The sequence below is a fragment of the Nilaparvata lugens genome, chromosome 2, assembly GCF_014356525.2.
Source record: "Nilaparvata lugens isolate BPH chromosome 2, ASM1435652v1, whole genome shotgun sequence".
Classification (NCBI taxonomy): Eukaryota; Metazoa; Arthropoda; class Insecta; order Hemiptera; family Delphacidae; genus Nilaparvata; species Nilaparvata lugens.
This window is the reverse complement of record NC_052505.1, coordinates 14,278,988-14,303,486: the sequence shown is the minus strand read 5'-3', so window position 1 is coordinate 14,303,486 and position 24,499 is coordinate 14,278,988. Positions and strand designations below refer to the sequence as shown.

The following is a 24,499-nucleotide window of genomic DNA, read 5'->3' as shown; positions in this document are numbered from 1 at the left end:
GAATTGATTGTCTTATCAAAGTTTGGGAGAGAAATAGTACAGGCTCAGCCTAGATTTTCTCCCTGATCATAATATTATTATGATGACAGTATATTGTACAATTAATGAATAAATATCTTTATAAACTTTTCAGGATGACTTTTGGCAGTCAACTGGACATCATTCGAGCAGAAGATTATTAAGAGCTATTCCAAAACAAATCACATCGGTAATGCAGGCGGACGTTCTGTGGGGTATGGGCATAACAGGTTAGTAATCAGTGGAATATTCAATCTTCCAATTAAATTTTTATATTAGGTTCAATCAATCTTCCAATGAAAGTTCTATATTTGGGTTCAAACAAGTTTTCAATGCATATTCCTGAATACAAATTTGCATTACAGTATTTTCCGTTATTACATGTTATCGTTATGCACTTTTCCTAAAGTGAGATTTGCTCTATGATGTCAGTGGAAATGATAGGATTATAGTCAGGATGGAAGTTATTGTTGCCTACTTTTCTGTTACCACCGCCTTCTATTGTATATAGCTGTGATCTAAGTTATCCCGGTATATCTGATATATTATCGATTCTTTTTAAACTCCAATATATTTTATGAAAACATAATAGAACATGAAATCAAATATTTTTATAATAGATGTTTATAATTTGATTGAGATAAACTAGTTTTTGTAGTTCAATATATTTCTTCAACAAACAATTTGGTAACAGTACGAAGGTAAAACAGGATATCTGCTCTGTCAAATGACAGACAAGGATAGGAAACCAATGTTAATCTAGTGCTGGATATATAATTTAAATCTCACTATAGAATCTTTATTGCAGCAATATCTGAGGTCTTCAGATACAATACAAATGTCAAATATATACAACATGATACAAAATACAAATATATTACATCAGTGAATTACACTATCAGTACCCTATGATAATATGTCACCTGATTTTCAACTTATAATCTACAACTTTGTCCACAATGTTTGTACTGTGAAAAGCGTAAATAAAGGTATCTATCTATAACTCTGGTTTTGGCCCAGTATATGTTAATGGTGAATGGCGAATACGATCGAATCAAGAGCTGCGTGATCTGTACCAGAAATGTCAAATTGTTGACGAGATAAAAGTGAGGCGTTTGGGACACGTTGAGAAGATGGGTGACTCAAGAGTTGTAAGAAAGGTCTTCAGAAACAACCCAGGAGGGAGAAGGCTGAGAGGACGTCCGAGAAAGCGTTGGCTGGAGGATGTGGAGGACGACATCAGGAAGCTGGGTGTCAGGGGATGGAGACGTAAGGCTGCCGATAGAGACGAATGGAGAGGTTTTTTGAAGGAGGTCAAGGCTCTGAATGAGCTGTAGCGCCAAGGAGTAGTAGCAGTAGTATCTATAACTCTATCTATCTGTATATAAATCTATAAAAAATTTACAAGTGAAAGACTAACCTAATCTTGGACTGTGTCACCTAAACAGGAAGAAAAATAGCACAAGGACTACCTTATTATTTTATCTACAAATGTTATTACATCAGTGTCATTTGTATCGTAAATTCATTCATTTATACAATAAGTACATTATCAAAATAATAGGGAGAGAAAAAATAAGGTAACCTTGTGCTATTCCTCTCCCAAATTTAGATAACACATAGTCCGAAATAGGTTAAGTCTTTTTATTAAATAAGTAAATATATAATAAATCTATCTATCGGGGAACTCTTTTGGTATTATTGTTACTTCACTAGGTTTTTGCTGTGAATAGTGCGTCAATTTGAAAATTAAACATACCTTTGCTGTCTATTTATTCAAGAAGAGGTGGAGAAGGTTAAAGAGCCGCGATCCTGGATAATATTGGTGTGTTTATTGAGTTGTGTGTGCGGGCACACAGGTGCGGGCATCCGAGTGGCAGTGTTCGACACGGGGCTGGCCGCCTCACACCCGCACTTCCGTCACGTGGCCGAGCGCACCGACTGGACGGGTGAGCGGTCGATGGATGACGGCCTAGGCCACGGCACCTTTGTCGCCGGCGTCATCGCCTCCAGTCAGGAGTGCCTCGGATTCGCGCCCGACGCTCATCTCCATGTGTTCCGCGTGTTCACCAACAACCAGGTCAGTTGTATCATCACCTCATTGTGAACGTTCTGTGTACAGTAAATTGTTCCAGTTTCAATCGTAAATTATTCCATCACGTGACTAGTGCAAAATGTTCCCATGGAATGCCATTTCAAAATCGTTGGTTCAAGCTTTTGGCGCACACTTATAAAGTTGATTTACACCAAAATGTGTCGTTTACTAGCTGCGTGAATGAAGAAAGGCTGTTTTACAAACTTGACGTCTAGAAAAGTGTGCATTTCTTCCATTCCATTACTGAAAGTATACTCCCAAATTGATAGAGAAAATTCATTTAACGAATGGTTATCAAACATAATTTTGTTGGTTATGTATTCTATGGCTATGCTATGGTAAACAAGCTATCAGCGCATGCGCAGAGAAGCAAGCAGACTATAAAATTCAATCTACCAATGAGAGCTCGGATAGTTGGAGCTGGAACAATTTACCACACTTCGACTGTAGGGCAGGAACTTGGATCTGGAACTGGTTTCTGGCACGGAATCTGTCAAAATTCTTCCCATGGGACGCGGAACTTCTTTACCTGGTAAATTGTGAATCGGACAATTTACCACATTCTATGTACACAGTACGGGCCCATTGCCATACACTAAGGCCTGGTTGCACAACAGCCGGTTAAATTTTAACCGTGATTAATTCCACGAGAACCAATCAGAGAAGGCGTTTTTGAAAAGATGGCTTCTCTGATTGATTCTCGTGGAACTAATCACGGTTAAAATATAACCGGTTGTTGTGCAACCGGCTCTAAGTGCCAGATCATATATATTAATAGTTTTTCAGTGTTTTTCTTGCACTGGCGACGGATGAGTCGGCAGCACAGGAAGTCTGTATGCAACTTGAAAGAAAACATGAATATTTAGATTGACACTTTCAGTTTGCTGAAACTTCATCACTTCATTTTTTCAGTAACCTCATAAATTGTTAGAATATTTGAAAATGAATTTTACATGTAGTTTTTAAGCCTGGTTTTCACTAGTAGAGTTGGTGGTCGAGTAACTGGCATACTAATTCTACCTAGCTAACTCTACTCTACTTACTTGGTCGATTAACTGTTATCACGGAGTAATCCGTGGTCTAGTGGATAGAGTGCTTGCGTAGCAGCATAGAGATCCCGGGTTCAAACCCTCTCACAACCAAAAGTTTTTTAACCAGATCACTCCCGTGTTATCGGATGGGCACGTTAAACTGTCGGTCCCGGCTGAAGTATGACAGTCGTAAGGCCCATTGACGGCTTAAATTATATAATTATTCAGGTGGTGGGACCTTCCCGCAAGGGACTCCCCACCAACAAAAGTCATACGAATTTTATTTAATTTAACCGTTATCACTACAATTGAGAATAGTAGTTAAAGTGTGTTGTCTAATGAACAGAACTAACCTTAACATGTCAATACTTTTTAATAAATTAACACCTTACCGTAACACTTATTAATAAATTTATACTTTTCAATAAATAACAACACTTCTTGAACCTGATAGCCTACGGCACGACCCTACTCTACTAGCTCGAGACTGTTTTCATTAGTATAGTAGTGGAAGTGGTAGAGTGAGTAGCGGTGTTGGGGGAAAGCAAGTGGTAGAGTACTATCCCAAGGTGCTATCCCACTCTACTCTACTAAAAACTAGTACTCTACCATGAACATTTTCATTTGGAGAGTTCAAAAGATAGTTAGTACTTGCCCACGGAACTCTACTAATGAAAAACAGGTTTTAGTGTAATGCCAGCAAAATTATCGCACATTCTATACTGATTGGATCTTGATTTGGCTTAGACACTCACATAAACTATGAACCAGAGTAGAAAAACGTCAATATTCATGAATGGTATGCTATCCACGTTTGCAGGTTTCGTATACGTCTTGGTTTTTGGATGCCTTCAACTATGCCATTATGAAGAAGATAAATGTATTGAATTTGAGCATTGGCGGACCGGACTTCATGGACCACCCGTTTGTAGATAAAGTGTGGGAATTGACTGCAAATCGAGTCATTATGGTTTCTGCTATTGGTAACGACGGACCTCTCTATGGGTGAGCATTTATTGACCTTATTGTCACACAAATAATCGAATTAAAATCTCCAGATAATTATCATAAATCCTAGATTTTACTTGATTATAATCAAATATCCAAGGGTTGGTCACTAACGACAGCACAAGTGTGTTGAACTTGTGTGTACGCACATGCTTGTTATGCATGTTATGTCATCAGCGAGAGGCGTTGAACAAGAAACTGCTGTTTGACTACAGTTTCCAACATAAAATAAACAACCAATAAATAAAAGACTGGAAAATTACAAATTATAATTATACAAACACAATTAAACCTCCAATAGAGCAGCAAAGAAAAAATAAACAACAAAAACTCGAAGATACAAAAACCTAACCTCAAAAATTTTGTTCGAAGCCTTTCGTTGTGATGACACAACAATATATGACGATATGTATTTACACACTTTTTCAACAAACTTGTCCTGTCGATAGTGACCACCCTTATTTTTCATAAGTTTGAATAAGTCATTGTTGTCAAACATCTTGGAAATTTGATTACAATCTCCAGTAAAATGTCATAAATCCTAGATTCTTACTGATCAAGCTTATAATAAACTATTTTAGCTTTCATGAGTTTGAATAAGCTATTATTGTCAACCATCTAAAAAATCCAATTACAATCTCCAGATAATTTTCATAATAATCATAGATTCTTACTTGATTATAATCAAATACTCGTATCTTAGCTTTCAAGTTTGAATGAGCCATTACTGTCAATCATATAAAAAGTCGAATTGCAATCTCCAGATAATTATCGTGAATCCTAAATTCTTACTGAATTAGAACCAAATATCTAAGCTTTCATAAGATTAAATAATCCAGACTTGATCAAGTTTTGTAGTCCTTCTATTCGGCTCTGGACTCTACTCTATAATAAAAAGCATCAATAATATATTTCTTCTTATTATTGCGAATTTTCCAGTTCTGTTTCTCTTGTTGATTTTTATTTGATTAATGAGAAATCGAATGCTTGTAGAACAAATAATATGTCAGTTGCACATCCAATTATTAGGCCCGCCGCAAAGTAGACCCACGCTAATCCACGCCACTCAAACCCACGCCTTGGGAAGTGTTGTAAAAGCATTGGTGCGCCGCAAACTGCACCCAGCTGAGAACATTCCACGAAGTACATATCCACGCGTGGATCATTTTGTGATTCGATTACAGGTTTCGTGGAACGTGGGTCACTCGTTCGTGGGTCGTGGATTGCGTGGGTGTACTTTGCGGCGGGCCTTACAGTAGAATATTATTTATTGTTTCAGAACTTTGAACAATCCAGCCGATCAAATGGATGTAATTGGAGTTGGAGGAATAAATTTTGAAGATCAAATTGCGAAATTCTCATCTCGAGGCATGACAACTTGGGAGCTTCCCCAGGGGTAATTTCACTCTTCTGTTATCAATCTTCTTAAAACAGTACTGTTTTATTCCCTCAATTACTGTTTTGTTCTGTAGGTCTTCGTAATTGAAATAAAAGGAGCATTGAACACATGCAACACTGGAATTGAAATAAGTGATTCCAGCCTACTTGAGTGAAAAATAACTATTACTATTAGTCTACTAGTATATCAAGTAAGTTTGATTTATTCAAGTACAGTACTAAGCTATTATCAATGAGATTTCCACGTACACAAAGTCATTCACCATTTACAAGTGATTTACAAGTTTTCATCTAAAACTACCGGGTGACCCGGAATAACGGGAACATTTGAAAACGCATTTTAAAACATTAGTGGGAAAGGCAAAAATGATTTTATTCAAACCAATATAAAGTTCAAGACTTGCCATTTGAGAATTATTAATAACATCTATCACTTTTTGACAATTACTTACTTCTTCAAGATGACTTCCTCCTGCACGAATACACTCTTGATATCTGTGTTGAGATTCCTGAACGATTGCTGCAACATTTCAGCTGGGATATTGTTAATTTCATTCTGAATTGTCTGTTATAATTCACCACAGTTATTGGTCAAGTTGTGAAAACGTTTGATTTGAGATAGCTCCACAAATAGAAAGTCGCAGGTGGACAGATCATGGGACCAAGAAACGCAGATGTTGCAGCGATCAATGAGGAATCGTCAACACTGATTTCAAGAGTGTATTCGTTCAGGAGGAAGCCATCTTAAAGAAGTAATTGTCAAAAAGTGATAGATTTTATTGATAATTTTTGAATGGCAAGTCTTGAACTTTACATTAGTTTGAATAAAATCATTTTTGCCCTTCCCACTAATGTTTTATGGCGTTTTTAAAAGTTTCCGTTATTCTGGGTCATCCTATATAAGGGCCGGATGCATGAAAGCCTGTTAAATTTGAATTTATGCCACGAGAACTGATCTGAAACCTTCTTTTCGAAAAAAACACCTCTGATTGGGTCTCGTGAAATTAATCACAATTAAAATTTAGCAGGCTTTTGTGCAAGTGGGCCTTAGTACTAATAATTTTGAAGACATCTTTCCAGAGATTATTCACGTTATTTTGATAAAATGATGAATAATTGCCCTATTTTTCAAGTAGCCTATATTGATATGGTGATTGTTGTTGTGGCTGCAGGTATGGTCGTTTGAAGCCGGACATAGTGTCGTATGGTTCAGGCGTGCATGGCAGCAGTGTGAAGGGAGGCTGCAAGAGTCTCTCGGGAACAAGTGTCGCCTCGCCGGTCGTCGCCGGAGCGGTCACCTTGCTAGCCAGGTGCCTACAATTAATCACTACATTTATTGCAATTAATAGTTGTGATGTTACAATTATCTAAAATTTAGATTATCGATAAATTAGATAATAGAGTGTTTTAGATTGAGTCGAATATCGAAAACCCAATTATTTATCGAATACTTGATGATCTAGAAATCGAAATATCGAACAGTCATTTATCGAAATTTCAATTCTATCAGACAAGTGTGAAGTCCACACTTTGGCCCAGTGACTGGCCCAGCCTGGTAAGCTTGGTCGCGTTGGTCTTGCCATCCACACTCCAATGTGACCAGTTCCTCATCAAGGCCAGCGGTAGCCAGCGACAGAGCCATGATAGAAATTGAAAATAATAGCAACTAGAATGACACAATGAAAACTATAAAAAAGTGATCCAATAATAATTAATAACAATTAAAAATAAGCTTATAGCAACTCAATTACACAGAAAAACTGCAGAGCAGAAGACAAAACAGGCAACAGCACACATTGGTTGACAAGAGTGTGGATGGTTGGTTTGCCAGTGCTGGCCTTCGTTGGCCTACGCTCGGCTGGCCTCCGTTCGGCAAAAATCGGCGCGATGGCCAATGAAGGCCAGCGTTGGCAAACCACACATCCACACACTGGCGCTGGTCGTCATTGGTCTTCATTGGGCCAACGTGTAGATGCGGCATAAGAGAGCTCCGTAGAATCAACCATTCTCTACGAGCTCCAAGCTGATGATGACCCGTAGAATTCTCTTCGAGTTTTATACTGATGATTCTGATACTCGTGCTTTATGATGTGATAACTTGATGTACTGAACGGATCAACTTCCATTTCATTCAGTATCTCAATGACTGGTCAAAAAGAAGGTACCTACTTGACGGACTCAAAACTTGAACTGATGTAGCTACTTGGTTTGAAACGGGTTGATTGTGTTTTTGGCATTTTATAACATTGCTCAATGTCTTCAGCAATACATATTTTGATTGGATTGGATTTATTTCCATTTCTTCAATTTCTTCCAATATCTAATAGACTGGTCAAATAAAGGTTCTTGATGAACTGAAAATTTGAACTGATGTAGCTACTTGGTTTAAACGGGTCGATTGTGTTTTTGGCGTTTTTATAACATTGTTCAATGTATTCAGCAATACATATTTTGATTGGATTGGATTTATTTCCATTTCTTCAATTTCTTTCAATAACTAATGGACTGGTTAAATAAAGGTACTTGACGAACTGAAAACTTGAACTGATGTAGCTACTTGTTTTGAAATGGGTTGATTGTGTTTTTGACGTTTTTGTAACATTGTTCAATATTCTCAGCAATATATCTTTTGATAAGATTGGATTTATTTCCATTTCTTCTTTTCATTTTAATATCTAATGGACTGATCAAAAAAGGTATGGACTGAAAACTTGAACTGATGTAGCTACTTGGTTTGAATTGGTTTGTTTGTGTTTTTGACGTTGTTATAAAATTGTTCAATATTTTCAGCAATATATATTTTGATAAGATTGGATTTATTTCCATTTCTTCAATTTCTTTTATAAAGTATATTCGTATGGCTTTTGTTGGTGGGGAGTCCATTGCGGGAAGGTCCCACCGCCTGAATATATAATTTGAGCCGTCAATGGGCCTTACGACTGTCATACTTCAGCCGGGACCGACAGTTTAACGTGCCCATCCGATAACACTGGCATTTCAATATCTTTTATCTAATCAAATTTATTTTACCTATTCCATTTCTTTTAATATCTAATGGACTGATCAAAAAAGGTACCTGCCTACTTGACGAACTCAAAACTTGAACTGATATAGCTACTTCTTTGAAACGGGTTGATTGTTGATTTTCTTTTTGACGTTTTTATAACATTTTACAATGTTTTCAGCAATACATATTTTGATTTGATTTATTTGATTGTGCTTCAGTGGTGTTCTGCACCTCGATTGGATTGAATTCATTTGTTCCTATTTGATTGTATTTCAGCGGTGTATTGCACCGAGGCGCTGTGATCAACCCAGCCAGTATGAAGCAGGCGCTGATGGCGTCGGCCAGGCGTCTCCCCGGCGTCGGCATGTTCGAACAGGGTCATGGCAAGCTGGATCTGCTCAAGGCCTACCACATACTCAACAGCTACAAACCACAAGCCAGTTTCAGTCCAACGTAAGATTCAACTCCATAATATTACAAGGATAGCAACACCAATGTTATTCAAATAATGTGATAACGTGGACCTCACTAAGTAACATATGTGAGAGATAATATAAGAGTGAAAATATTGTGTATTACAGCGAGGCAGAACATCTCTCTGCCAATAAAAGCCACGAGTAAATACGTAAAGCCACGATAAATAAATAAGTTTCTCACGAGTTGACTATTCCCACTAATCCCACAACAGACAGTTTCAGTCCAACGTAAGATGCATTTCACAACTACTTCACAGTTCTTCTTCTTCGATGGCCCTACAGCCCAAATCGAGCCCTGGCCTCCTCAATCGCCTTTCCAACCATCTCGATCCCTTGCCTCAGCCCTCCAATTTCTCACATGAAGTATATCTCTTGCATCCTTTGAGACTCCATCCGTCCATCTTAGCCTTGGTCTTCCCACTGGCCTCCTTCCACCTGGTTGTCCTACATACATTTTTTTTGTCCTACATACATGATTTGCCCATTGCAAGCGCTTCAACCTAATGTAAGCCTACATGGATGGGGGTGGCTCCTTATAGAGTTGCGTCAACTCATCATTATTCCTTATTCGCTAAACTCCTTCCTCAAATACAGCTCCTTAGCATTCTTCTTTCCCAGCGATCCAGAGAATTTGCAGCTCTACATATTAGTTTCCACACCTCACTTGGCCTCGCCGACTATGGTTTTATAAAGTCTGACCTTGGTTTTTCTGTGGACATTTCTGGATTTGAATATTTTCAGAAGAGAAAAGAAATCAATTACTCGAACCAATTCCATCTAACCTATAAGGAATATAATATATTTTATTAATAATAATAAAACCTGAAAACTCTGACACCAGACCTGAGCCAGCCAGGTCACACAATATTATTATATATTTTATTGATACAGTGAGGTCCACGTTATAATGGCATTGGAGAAAGATAGGAGAACAAAGCTAGTTGCCGATTCTCTGCCTCGCCACTGCTTTCTATAGCCTAGATGATATAGAAGCTACCTACGGTAGAAGAAGCTAATACCGGAAGCTGCTATTATATAGAAGCTGATACTGGTTTATCTGATGCAATATTAACTTTTCTTTCTTGTTGAAAACGATCAATTATATTTCATTCTTCAAGAAAATAGCTATTTCAATGATTAAAAATGATAAATTTTCATGATTGACGTTAAATATTTTGTTAATTAGTTATAGTTCTAAATTGATAAAAAAACTTCTGGCAACGTTGCGGAGCTAGAAAAGGATAGCGCCATCTGCTTTGTTGAATGATAGACTAGGATAGCAACACCAATGATTCTCAAATGCTGCCATTATATATTACGTGGACCTCACTATATAACATCTATGAGAATAAAACTGTAAAATATTATGTAATTTCGGTGAGGCAGAACATCTCTCTGCAACGAGAATCACTGTGTCCGAATAAAATAAAATATCGGGGCACCGAACTTCGCTCGTTATTTTTATTGATAAACAGAACACATTAATTCTCTAAAATGATCGTGTTTATATTTTACAGCTTATGAATTTCGGGAATGCGATATTTTGATTCTACACAGAATCACTCGCTCACTTTTTACTATCCACAGACGACGAAAGTCTCAGCTGTTTCAGTCAAGGATGAATTATTCTTTTAATATCGTTCAGCGAGTTTTCCCAAGTATGAGATCTAGTGCAATCGAATTTTTATATCATAAACCTACTATGTTCCAAATTTCGTGAGAATCGTTAGAGCCGTTTTCGAGATCCGGTGAAATACAAACATATAAACATCTGAACATATAAGCAGAAATTGCTCGTTTAATAGTATAAGATTGATACCTCCCTCGCATTCGCTACCTTTCAGCCTGCCGCTCTGCTCTGCTCCCCACGCCACGCATCAACCTAATGAGTGGTTGACCCACCCGCCACCAGGGTGCGCCTCAGTCGCCGCCACCCGTTCCTGCGTTTCTATTGGCCGAGCACCGCCGGCCAATAGCAGCGCAGGTGAACTCGGGGACTGTGAATAAAAGGGGGCTACTCAGCTACCCTCGAGAGCACTTGCTCACTAGCAGCCTTCCACTGAAGAGCCAGAAGAGACCACCAGCCGAGACCACTACCAGAGACCACTACCAGCCGAGACCACTACCGAGACCAGGAGCAGAGCAGCGAGCAGGCCAATGAGGGAACCACGGCGAGACTAACCGCAACCTGAGGTGTCTTCCTTGTCTACTACCCAGCCGATGCCTAGGAGGAACCGAGCCGGCCGCCGAATCCAGAAGAGGAGGGCCCTACGTCGGCTTCGCCAGGTGGAGGAGAGGCTGAGGCTGTTCACCGCCGCGCCAGCTGCGCCCCAAGACTTAGCGCCCCAGCCTAACAACTGGCGCGCGGTTCTGGATGCGCGGGTTGGGTGCCGAACCGACATCGGAGTGTGTGCAGCGGAAGCCTACGACCCTGCCTGCCCGGGGTTTGACCGAAGGCCCCTTCTAAACGAGGAAGTGGTCGAGGAGGTCCTCCCGGCGGAGATTCGGCACGACCTCTGGCTAGTAGATCACCCGGTCAGCCCTCTCCGTAGCCCGGGTAAACCAGAGTGGAGACTGCGAACCATTGACTTGAGCCCCTGCCGGCCTGCTCTCGCACCAGACGGACCTGCCCGGGACCCTCGCGCGGCGTGGTATCGCGCCAGTCGACGACTACTCAACATCTAGCCTGCCTTGGTCCCTTTTAGGGCCACCAGCAACAATCTTGGTCCCTTTTCAGGGCCACCAGCAACAAACTTGGCCCTTTTCAGGGCCACCAAAAGCCATTTTTCCAGACAGTGGTAACAAACCCCTCGCTCGACCCGACTGACTAGCCCAATTGATGAACGAGCCACACCTTCCGCCATATCAAGATAAATAAGTGAAAGTATTTTTCCCATCAGTTGTAATGGGACCATTCCCACGCATCCCGTCCGAGCGAGTTGAATAGTTCCCATCAGAACTCATGAGAGAAATATGTTCACTTTACCAGACACGTATGCCTACTGACTCTGTAAATATTGAAAAAAGAAGCAAATGGCTTATATCCATCCTAGGTAAACTCAGAGTATTTATGTCAAATTGCAAGTCCATTAGTTCATTAGATGTTGTATTGAGAGGTTGGTGACACTGTCAGATGATGATGGCACTGGTGTTGTGCGTGTGTGTGTCCTAGAATGACTTGACAACATATAAAATAAAGTGCTCTTATAATATTAACTTGCTTTTTGCTTATTTATAAATACTACATGGCAGTACATATCCAGATCATCACTTGTAACAGTTTTATTTTCATATTTATCATAAGTGATATTGCGTCAATCGTGTATCTCCAATCCCGTACATGGATGAGCCAATTTCTTTCTCTACTATGGCAGTTCGGTACACTTTTTTATTATTTAAATAGGATAATCTTTTTCAATATAATTGTTAAGATCATTATAAGAGTGAGAAAAAGTGGCAACTGAAATTTTTAAGTGGCCTAATAAGCGAGTTATGGGAGTTCAAAGTTATTAGACAGACTACTGTCCACTAACGTTGATGGGAGTTATGGGTCGTTAAAGTGCTAACTCCGTTTTCTTTCCAGATCATAAACGGTTTCGACTATATTAACAGAACTGCTCTTGAAAATTCAAAAAATGTATCTTTCCAAACTAAAACATTTTATTCTCCATCTTCTTCTTCTTCTTCTTTGGCTGTGCCTTATCCCATTAAAAAAAGGGTCGGCATTCCTTTCTCTTAGTCTGCCTCTCCACAAAGCCCTATCCAATGCTTCCTCTCTCCTTCAACCACTCTCCCGCAAGTCAGCCGCTATTCTATCTCCCCACCCCATCCTAGGTCTACCTCATCCTCTCACACCATCCAAAACCAAATCCTGCACTCTTCGTCCAACATAATCCTCCTCCCGTCGCTCTACATGCCCAAACCACCTCATCCTTATCTCCTGCATTTTCTTTCCCAGTGGTCCAACTTTTACAGTGCCTCTGATCAATTCATTTCTTATTTTATCTCTTCTTGTAACCCCACACATCCATCTTAACATTCTCATCTCAGTCACTTCCATCTTTCGTTCCTGTTTCTTTAAAATGGGCCATGTTTCTGTTCCATACATCATAGCTGGCCTCACAACTGATCTATACACTTTTCCCTTCATTTGACAATTCACTCTCTTATCATAAAGAACACCACTCATTTTCTCCAGTTCATCCATCCACAATTTATTCTATGCTGTATTTCTACATCAAGCCCTCCATCTCTCTGTACACTTGAACCCAGGTACTTAAAACTTGCAACTGGTTGGAGTTGGTTTCCTTCAAGCTGTAAGGGTAGCCCATCATTGTTTCCCAATACCATGTACTCTGTTTTTGATCGGCTAATTTTCAGTCCCCTTTCCTCCAAAGTCTTCCTCCAGCTTTCCAGCCTTTCTTCCAACTGATCTTTGGTAGGTTCATATTCTCCATATCGTTCATAAATAAAAAAGTAATATTTTTTGTAAATTCGATAACTTATTTATTTTGGCATAAATCGCGGAAAATGCATATTAGAACAAAGCCAATGATATACTGAATGTATTAAAAAAAACTCCAATGGAAAATTCGAAACCCTTTATGATCTGGAAATAAAACGGAGTTCAACACTTCAACAACCCATAAAATACCACTTAAAAATTTCAGTTGCCACTTTTTCTCACTCTAACGATGCATTTTCGTTTGTGCCTAAATTTCCGCAGTCGACAACGGCAAGCATTGTTGACATTCATATTGTCCAAATTTCAAGTTTGCTTAAACAGCTGATCAAATAACTTTTCATTATTTGTCTTTACCATTAAAGAATTAAACATTTCTAATAATATCAACATATTGCCATTTAAAAGTATAAAAAAGTATAAGCTCAACCTGCCCCATTAAAACATAATTGAATATAATCATTTAGGTTATGTAGACAAATTGAATTCTACCCAATCTGAGATTCTCTCCCTGTTGTGGTCGACGACGGCATTTACGCACAAAGGAAAACCCAGCTTTATAATGATCTTAAAAATTGTATTGAAAAAGATTATCCAATTAAAATGAAAAAAGGTGTACCGAATAGCCTTAATAAGTTGTTCTGATTTATGTTGCAGCTACATTGATCTGAGTGAATGTCAGTACATGTGGCCGTACTGCACACAGCCTCTGTTCTACGGAGCGATGCCAACCATTGTCAACGTCACAATTATCAATGGCTTGGGTGTGGCGGGAAGGATTGTCGGCAAACCGACGTGGCATCCCTACACACCACAGAATGGACTGCATCTTGAAGTAAGTGGTAGAATTTTGAGCTCTTTTTCTACAACTGCTCGTAAAATACTTCTTCTTGTACTGAAAACTCATCGTGAAATATCTTATTCTTGGGTAGGTAACTGATAATCGATGAGTTTTTCAGCTGCCTGAATCCAGTATAGAACTGCAATACTCTACAACCTCCAAAACCATGTAGGCATACTATCATTAACTAAGTTACTGACTTCGACTCTATCATGTGTGTAGGTGTTCTAATTTTTGTCGGTTACTTATGCATCTATATAATATGCTCATGGATCAAGAAAGATCTATCTAATCTATTTTACGCTTGCTGCGCATGCTCAATACGTTTTTTACTGTACCGCTCGTTAAAATTAAGGGCAAAACTACATGAGGTGTTTTTTCAGACGAGTCGGCATGGCAGGAAGCTCTCTGATTAACTGATTAGGTTAGAATGTTCGGGAATAATCAGCCAATCGAAGAGATTCCTGCCATGCTGACTCGTCTGAAAAACGCCCCACGTGGCTTGGCCCTTGAAAATTATAATATCTCGTCTATGATCAAATGATTGATTACTGGTTTTAGCCATGATATAATATAGTCATTCTCTATATTATATTGAGAATATTTTCCAATTTTAAGTTGATTTTTGTTAACTTGAGCCGATAACTGTCGACTACTGTCTATTATCACTGTTTTGTCCGAGTGAGATCTGTAAGAACGTTCTGTTATGATAGACTACCATCGTCACATAGTTTCACGAAAAAGACCTACTAGGACTATCGGCTTGAGTTAACAGTGAAATTTGGAACGTAAATGCCCTTATACCATGGGATATCTTGTTATGCTATATTTTCTCTAAAATATAGGCCTAGTCATCCATGTTCCATGATAGCTAAGGTTCATAACCTCAACAATGGCGAAAATATATTATGTATTATTGTATTTGTTGCTTTTTTCCAAATGAAATAGTACTTCATTTATCATTGCATTCGTACAATATAAATAGTGTCATGATTGAATTAAAGAGTAATTTGCAGTAATCAATTGAGAAATTCTTGAAATGAGTACGGGCTAATTGAAATGAAATGTCTTTTCAACTCGTTCTTGAAATCCGCACATTCCTCTCTGATATGAATTGTAACTGGTTGAAGAATTTAGCTCTCATGTAAGAGGGAGTTTTTTAAAAGAATTGTCTTCAGTCCTTCAGTGCTGCTGAAGCGCATACTCTTCTTGAGAGTGTATGAAACCGATGGTCAACTTATTCTTAATTTTTGAATTTTAGTGTCAGAATACATTCCATAATTATATAGTCTATAAACGATCAAAATGTTGAGGCTATTAAATGTTTCCCGTACAGGCTCTTTGAAACCCAACCTTAAGGGCCAAGCCACATGAAGCGTTTTTCAGGCGTTTTTGCACTGGTGGCGGACGAGTCGGTAGGGCAGGAAGCTCACCGAAATCAGCTGATTCCCGAACGCCAATCCAATCGGCTGATAATCAACCAATCGGAGAGCGTCCTGCCCTGCCAAATCGTCCTCAGACAGTGCAAAAACGCCTGAAAACGCTTCATGTGGCTTGATCCTGAGATGATTCTGCTTTTTCCTCTAATATGAACAATTTTTTGTGTTTTCAAGAGATGTTCCTCTGTTCCAAAAGATAGTTGAGAATGAATGTTGGGAAAGTAGATGGTTCTCAGTGTTGCATGACTGAAATAATTATTTGACAATACTATGAGTGAATACAGGTGAGAATTCAGCTTTCTTGATACGCTCTATTTGATTTGATGGTTTGTGATGTGATCAGGTGTCGCTCAGCTACTCGGAGGTGCTGTGGCCATGGTCGGGCTGGTTGGGGGTGAGCCTGGGGGTGGCAGCGGGGGCTGCAGACTGGAGTGGCCTCGCACAGGGACACGTTGAGCTGACGGTCGAGTCACCAGCCGACTCCGACGCCCACTTCACCGCGCCGCTCCAGTCCACGATTCAGTTGCCAGTCAAGGCGCCAATCATACCCACACCTCCCAGGCAGTCAGTGCTCAAATTGCAGTAATACAAATTGCATGAACGATTTCAAATTAATAAATAAAGAATACATTGCCACAGTTAGCTATGAAAACTTGAACATCTTTATTTAGGAACATAAATGCATGCATTAATAACAATACTTTTCCTTTTTCTTTTTCCTTCGTCCTGGTACCCCCAGAAGAAGGGGGTTTATTACAGAAAATATAACAAACAAAAATGAAAAATACACTCAAATAAATTTATAATTTATTGCCTAATAAAGTATAATTGATTATTTTAGACGTGAATGAACAGTTAATATTACATTAATAAACCTGTATCAGTCTATAGAAGGCACTGACAAGACAGAGGTTCGGCAACGTTGTTCTCCTATCTCTCTCCACTGCCATTATAACGTGGACCTCACTATAACAGAACGTTGAAGAGTCTCTCATACTCTTCCGCTCTTACACTCCTACCCGGCCAAAACATTAATAATAGATTAAGATTTCTTTTCATAAAAAAATCTTTATTTATTTTATGAAAAGAAATCTTACAAACAAAAAATGAAGAATAATTAACAAAGTAAGAATGTCAAATAATAAGAAAATAATAATAATATCGAGTGATCTGGCTGGCTCAGGTCTGTTATCAGAGTTTTCAGGTCGCAACTGATAAATTTCAGGGCCTCTGACATGACCTAACGACTGCTTCTTAGGCATCCGGAACCGACGGCTTAAAAACATTAAAAACTGATGACAGCTATCGAGATCGTTATATCATAGAGAAACAATAGCATAAGTAGATATCCCATGGTATAGGGAATTTATGTCGCAACTTTTACTGTTATCTCAAGCCGATTACTGTCGACTATTGTCAATTTTTACTGTTTTGTTGGGGTGATAGTGTATGAACGGCACAATTTGAGAGACTACCAGCGTCACACAGCTGCATAGGAAAGAACTACGAGGACTATCGGCTTGGGATAACAGTAAAAGTTGCGACATAAACGCCATATACCATGGGATATCTACTTATGCTATCGTTTCTCTATGGTTATATCCTAGAGAAAAGATAAGTGCCACTCATGGTACCTTTTCTCAATGCCATGATTATTAATAGATAATTGAGAATTAAGATCAACGGCTTTGAATCTACTTGAGCATCTCACAAGTTTATGGCTCTATACGTTCACAATACTCTAAAAACAGGTGCAATTCAGTTCATTCTGAACTGGTGAGATGTTAAAGTAGATTCAGAGCTGTTGATATTAACACCATCATAGCATAGAGAAAAGAGCATAAGAAGATATCCCATAGTATAGGTTGTTTGTTCCACATTTCAAGCCGATGTTTTGTTAATATAGGTTGTTCATGTTCCAAATTTCAGGCCGATTTTTTATTCACTCAAGTCAATTACTGTCGACTACTGTCTATTATTACTGTTTTGCCCGGTTAGGAGTGTAAGAGCGGAAGAGTATGAGATACTCTTCCGCCTTCTGGAAGAAACCCTCATCTTTGATGCTTCTGATGTGTTTGCATGAATAATCATACATTTTTAATATTATGAAAAATGTGTTAATATTATAAAAATATATATCTGATGTGTTTGCATTAATATCAATATATTTTTAATATTGCATGAAATAAGAACCATCAAGTAAATATGTTTATTCTATTAATTGACTACTTGCTGTGAATTGATTAAATATAAAAAGGGTAATCGATGATTTTTATTTCAATATTCAACACTTACACTAGATTTGTGTGCTTAACTAATACTTTTTTCATTGAACTATTTCAGGAAACGCATTCTATGGGATCAGTACCACAATCTGCGGTATCCACCCGGATATTTTCCTCGTGACAATCTTGGAAACAAGAACGATCCTCTGGATTGGAATGGCGATCACATCCATACTAACTTTAAGGTAAGGTGAAGCAATTTCGAAAGTCATTCCTTTTTCATAGAGTTTTTAATAAGTACAATGTTTACAAGCTACAATTCTACCAATAAAATAATAGTGTAAAAATATTTATCTACGACCATGTTATAATGTGAACATTACAACATCACAATAAATCCCATAACAGGGGTCTTTTCGCAATAGATTTTCAAAACTATACTATACGGCTGGCCACTAACGATAGGACATGCATGATACATATGTGTCACAGAAAGTTACAGTTTGTCAAGTTTCACTAAATCAAGTATTCAGTTTGACAAGTTCCAATTCGTCAAGATCTCAGTTTATCAAGTTTTCATTGCGTCAAGTTCACATTCCGTTGAGATAATTTTCAATTCGTCAGGTTTGTAGCCCATCAAGTATTTAGTTCGTCAAGTTTCCAGCTTGTCAAGTTCTCAATTTATCAAGTTTTGAGCTTGCCTTGTTTCAGTATTTCAAGTTTACTGTTCACTCTCTCTGAGTAGCTTTTCACCCATTTTAATATTTATATCATAAATAAGCAAGTTGGTTGATTCCTCCAAGGTTGTCTGAAACCTTAAAACTCAACTGATGTTGTATGACAGGGAACCCCAAAACTCATCTTATGTATGTTACTGATGTTGTTGTGGTGTGCCAGGACATGTACCAGCAGATACGCAGCCAGGGATACTACGTGGAGGTGCTGGGTGCGCCGCTCACCTGCTTCGACGCGGCTCACTACGGCACCCTACTACTTGTCGACCCTGAGGAGGAGTTCTTCCCCGAGGAGGTGGCCAAGCTCAAACGAGACCTCGACCAAGGCCTCTCACTTGTCGTCTTCGCCGACTGGTACAACGTCACCGTCATGAGGAAGGTCAAGTTCTACGACGAGAACACCAGGTAACGAAGTTCATACATTTCCTTCTCTCTCTGCTGCATGCTTCTGAAATAAATCTACAATAAAAACCTCGGTCTAAAACTGGGTTTCCGTTTTTGCGTAAATGCCGTCGTCGACCACGACAGGGTGAGGATCTCAAATTGGGTAGATTTAAATTTGCCTGAATAACTTATGTTCAATTAAGTTTTAATGTGGGAGGTTGAGTACTTTTTTATACTTCCAAATGGCAATATGTTGATATTATTAGAAATGTTTTGATTCTTGAATAATTAACACAAATAATGGAAAGCTATTTGATCAGCTGTTTTAGCACACTTGAAATTTGGGCAATATGAATGCTTGTCGTCGTCGACTGCGGAAGTTTATGTACAAACGAAAATGCACCTTAAGGCTCTCACGTACTATTTTATTATTATTTTACTATTTTATTATTATATTATTTCCCAATGTTGATTCCAAGCTACAAAATCTGTCCCGTTCACATTCATAGTTTGGATATAATATTGGGAAATAAGATGTGTTTCAGTGTAGCTTATCACACCATATACAGGGTGATTCATAATTATGGCAAAATAATTTAATACGTGATAGTAGAGGTAAAAATAAGAAAAAAGTTCTTATAAACATATATCCATAAACGCTTCATTAGCGAGCTATACAGGGTGAAAGATTTCGCCCGGAATTCAGTTCCTCTGGTGAAATACACCGATGCTGAATTGTTTGGGAACTAGTTTTTGAAAAACTTATGCTGGATTCATATGGAAAAATATCTGAAAAACTGAATAAAACTAGTCTGGAGGCCGTAGTGTGAGTAGTTTTTGAGAAAAAAGTTGAAATATGCAAAAAATTCAAGTAGAAAAACACAGACTTCTATGTTTGATGCCCAATAACTTTCTTTAATGACCAGTAAACAAATAATTTTTCGCAATAAAAATTGTAGAGAATTTAATTCTGAAAAGAATGATGTGAGCTGTGTAAACTAAATTTGAATAAAAGTTGGATAAAATGTATTCTTATGTAGTACATTACACCACAAAAATTTGCTGTTTTATGAGGAGAGAACTAATAACTCATAAGTTGTACCTGATTGCAAATAAAATATTCGGTTTTTTATGAAAAGTTTTTTTTATATGAAAGTAGCATATCTAAATGACATTAAACTTATACCAAAAGACTAGTAGATTATGCCATTAAGCCTGGGAGGAAGCTCGAACAGAAGTAGATGATCTCCTATGATTCCTGCCCAATGTTTACTGAAAACTGATGTTGTGGAAGATTGGGATTGATGGCATGAGGATTCTCAGCTGCCCAAATATGTTAGTTGTGGACGTTAACGATAGCTGTTCTTGTAAAGTGTGCCTCGTCGGTAAATAAATCGGTTGTTAAAAAGTACAATGTTTACAAGCTACAATTCTACCAATAAAATAATAGTGTAAAAATATTTATCTACGACCATGTTATAATGTGAACATTACAACATCACAATAAATCCCATAACAGGGGTCTTTTCGCAATAGATTTTCAAAACTATACTATACGGCTGGCCACTAACGATAGGACATGCATGATACATATGTGTCACAGAAAGTTACAGTTTGTCAAGTTTCACTAAATCAAGTATTCAGTTTGACAAGTTCCAATTCGTCAAGATCTCAGTTTATCAAGTTTTCATTGCGTCAAGTTCACATTCCGTTGAGATAATTTTCAATTCGTCAGGTTTGTAGCCCATCAAGTATTTAGTTCGTCAAGTTTCCAGCTTGTCAAGTTCTCAATTTATCAAGTTTTGAGCTTGCCTTGTTTCAGTATTTCAAGTTTACTGTTCACTCTCTCTGAGTAGCTTTTCACCCATTTTAATATTTATATCATAAATAAGCAAGTTGGTTGATTCCTCCAAGGTTGTCTGAAACCTTAAAACTCAACTGATGTTGTATGACAGGGAACCCCAAAACTCATGTTATGTATGTTACTGATGTTGTTGTGGTGTGCCAGGACATGTACCAGCAGATACGCAGCCAGGGCTACTATGTGGAGGTGCTGGGTGCGCCGCTGACCTGCTTCGACGCGGCTCACTACGGCACCCTACTACTCGTCGACCCCGAGGAGGAGTTCTTCCCCGAGGAGGTGGCCAAGCTCAAGCGAGACCTCGACCAAGGCCTCTCACTTGTCGTATTCGCCGACTGGTACAACGTCACCGTCATGAGGAAGGTCAAGTTCTATGACGAGAACACCAGGTAACGAAATTCATACATTTCCTTCTCTCCGCTGCATATTTCTGAAATAAAACTACAATAAAAACGTCGTTCTAAAGCTGGGTTTTCATTTTTGCGTAAATGCCGTGGTCGACCACGACAGGGTGAGGATCTCAAATTGGGTAGATTTAAATTTGCCTAAATAACTTATGTTCAATTAAGTTTTAATGTGGGAGGTTGAGTACTTTTTATACTTTTAAATGGCAATATGTTGATATTATTAGAAATGTTTTGATTCTTGAATAATAAACATAAATAATGAAAAGTTATTTGTTCGGCTGTTTTAGCACACTTGAAATTTGGGCAATATGAATGTCAACAATGCTTGTCGTCGTCACTGCGGAAGTTTATGTACAAACGAAAATGCACCTTAAGGCTCTCACGTACTATTTTATTATTTCCCAATGTTGATTCCTAGCTACAAATCTGTACCGTTTACATTCATAGTTTGGATATAATATTGGGAAATAGGATGTGTTTCAGCGTAGCTTATCGCTGCGTATATATCGATATTCCCGATGTAGCCTATTTCTGTATCTATATTTACATTTACTAAATGGGTAATCTTTATCAAAGTAATATTTTATTTGACTTCCTTTCTCACACTTCAATGTCTACATTTATTTCACGTTCAATGTGTAATAATGAGGAATTCTCAGTTTTTAAAAATATAATGAACTGCTTTATTTAGATTGAAAATCCAATTCCATTTCTCCTTAGTTTCTACGTACTCCAAAATGTTTGTTTTCTATAAGAATTCATCATATCTTGTCAAAATATAATGAACTGCTTTTAGATTGAAAATCAAATTTCAATTACTCCTTAGTTTTCTTATAATCCAAAATGTTTGGTTTCTATAAGAATTCATCATATCTTATCAATGGATTCACTTTGATTTTACTCGTCGTGTTTTACATTATACTGACAAATATAATTCCGAACTTGAAAATGTTAGGCTAGGTGCTATAGGTAGGCTAGAGTAGGCTGATAATTCCTAGTGCAGTATTTGACGGTTACAAATCGTGAAATACCACAATATAATATTATGGTTTTGTTGGTGTCGACAAATAAGTATACATTATTTAAAAAATAGGTAGTTAATATTTGTAGTACTAAGAATTTTACATTTGTAATCTGTATTTAATGTATTAATTTGTTTTGTGAGGCTATAGAATTTTATTCTACTTGATTTGATAAATTCAACTTTGTGTTGTTTTGTTAGACAATGGTGGATGCCAGACACGGGAGGCGTGAACGTGCCGGCGTTGAACGATCTGCTCTCTTCGTGGAACATAGCCCTGGGTGACCGGGTCTTCAACGGCCAGTTCACACTGGATGACAACACAGTCAATTTTGCCTCTGGCACATCCATTGTAAGGTTCCCTGACAACGGTGTTGTTCTGGCGTTTCCATTGCAAGACCAGGGTGAGTTTCATTGCTGGAATGGGTTCAGAGTAGTCACACACTTACTTATACAGTAGTATTCCTGTAATTTAGAGCTCACTTCACAGCACATTACAATTGATTTCATACATTACAAAATGCATTTCAATAAGGCTAGACTAATTTTAATGAAAATTGAGTTTAGTTATATGATAATTACATTTTTTCTGTAGCCAATAATGTGGTGAAGGCTAAACCATAGAGAAAAGATAGCTTGAGAAGATATCCCATGTTATAGGTCGTTTATGTTTCAAATTTTAAGCAGATTTTTTGTTGACAAACCTATTACTGTCGACTATAATGATGTCCACGTTATAATGGCAGTGTTTGAGTAGCAATGGTATTGCTATCCTTATCTATCATTCAACAAAGCGGATAGCGCTATCTCTTTCTCGCTTTGCTCTGTTGCCAGATCGTCTTTTACCAATGTAGAATTAATATCAACAAAATATTTCATCTTAATCATGAAAATTCATATGAAATTATTGAAAAATATAATTTCTTGCTTAATAAAATATAATTGATTTTTTTAAACGGGAATGAACAGTTAATATTACATCAATAAACCTGTATCAGCTACCGTCTATAGAATGCATTGACAAGACAGTGGATCGGCAACGTTTTTCTCCTATCTTTCTCCACTGCCATTATAACGTGGACCTCACTTTATTGGCTATTATTATTGTTTTGGCCTGGTGAGAGTGTAAGAACGACACAGCGTCGAATAGCTTTACGAAAAAGAATTACTAGGACTATCGGCTTGAGTTAACAGTGGAATTTGGAACATGAACGCCTTATAGCATGGGATATCTTCTTCTGCTATCTTTTCTCTATGCCTAAACTCATCTATTCTACGAGTGTTTATCTTTTTATGTTATTGTTATAATGCATGTATGTTTATTAATTTGTTTTTTTAACCTCACATGAAATTCGCTTAAAAGACCTTGATTGATTTATTTATTATTTTACAAAGGCGACTTTCTAGAAGTATTTTAGGCCTAGGTGATGACAATAGGATAATACAATAAGGTAGAGTTATGAATGAATAAAAGTTATAGGTTATGCTATCAACTTGAATTGATTTGAGTCCACTTTTCAGTCCACAAATAAATAAACTAGAAATTTTGAATTTGATTTGATTAAAAACCGAATATAATAGAATGATTACATTCAAAAAACTCTCAGATCTTGCTGATAAGCTGTAAAAGATCAATTATAATCTGATTGACATCTGTGGGTTACAAAAATTTGAGCCACATAAAAAGCAACCAAGCCTTTTATTTTAGTGTTACAGCAAAGTTAATAACATTGATGGTAAACCAAGATCCATAAAATATAGTTTTTATGGAACTGACTGACAATGAAACAAATTCAAATCATTTAAAAATAATAAGGAACTGAGAAACCAATCCCATGCTACAAGAAAATTCTATGAGAGCTACTATCTAAAAATTATTTGCCAGGCTGGGAATCGAACCCGGTACCTTCTAATTGCTAGTCACCCTTACCCCAAACTGACAATCTCTGGATAACAGCACTCATTTTCATACTAGGCCACAGCGGCCAGGGTGAGCATGCCTGACTAGCAATTGTGAGGTAGTGGGTTTGATCCCGGGCTGGCAAATTATTTTTGATAGTAACTATCAGCGAATTTCTTCTAGCTGATCACC

General features: G+C 37.9%; 1 protein-coding gene across 2 annotated transcripts in view; it reads left to right on the top strand.

Annotated features, from left to right (window-relative positions):
* LOC111045421 (membrane-bound transcription factor site-1 protease) overlaps nt 1-24,499 on the top strand; it is a 47,257-nt gene that overhangs the window by 9,287 nt on the left and 13,471 nt on the right. Inside the window, exons 4-14 of one of the 2 annotated variants that reach the window (XM_039420629.1) lie at nt 134-248; nt 1,878-2,098; nt 3,965-4,149; nt 5,432-5,548; nt 6,723-6,860; nt 8,834-9,010; nt 14,153-14,330; nt 16,119-16,339; nt 18,119-18,245; nt 21,127-21,368; nt 22,609-22,811. In XM_039420629.1, the coding sequence (XP_039276563.1) occupies nt 134-248; nt 1,878-2,098; nt 3,965-4,149; nt 5,432-5,548; nt 6,723-6,860; nt 8,834-9,010; nt 14,153-14,330; nt 16,119-16,339; nt 18,119-18,245; nt 21,127-21,368; nt 22,609-22,811 (1,924 nt within the window). Of the gene's footprint in view, nt 1-133; nt 249-1,877; nt 2,099-3,964; nt 4,150-5,431; nt 5,549-6,722; nt 6,861-8,833; nt 9,011-14,152; nt 14,331-16,118; nt 16,340-18,118; nt 18,246-18,897; nt 19,140-21,126; nt 21,369-22,608; nt 22,812-24,499 lie in introns of both variants that reach the window. The other variant, XM_039420630.1, reaches the window with a different exon arrangement.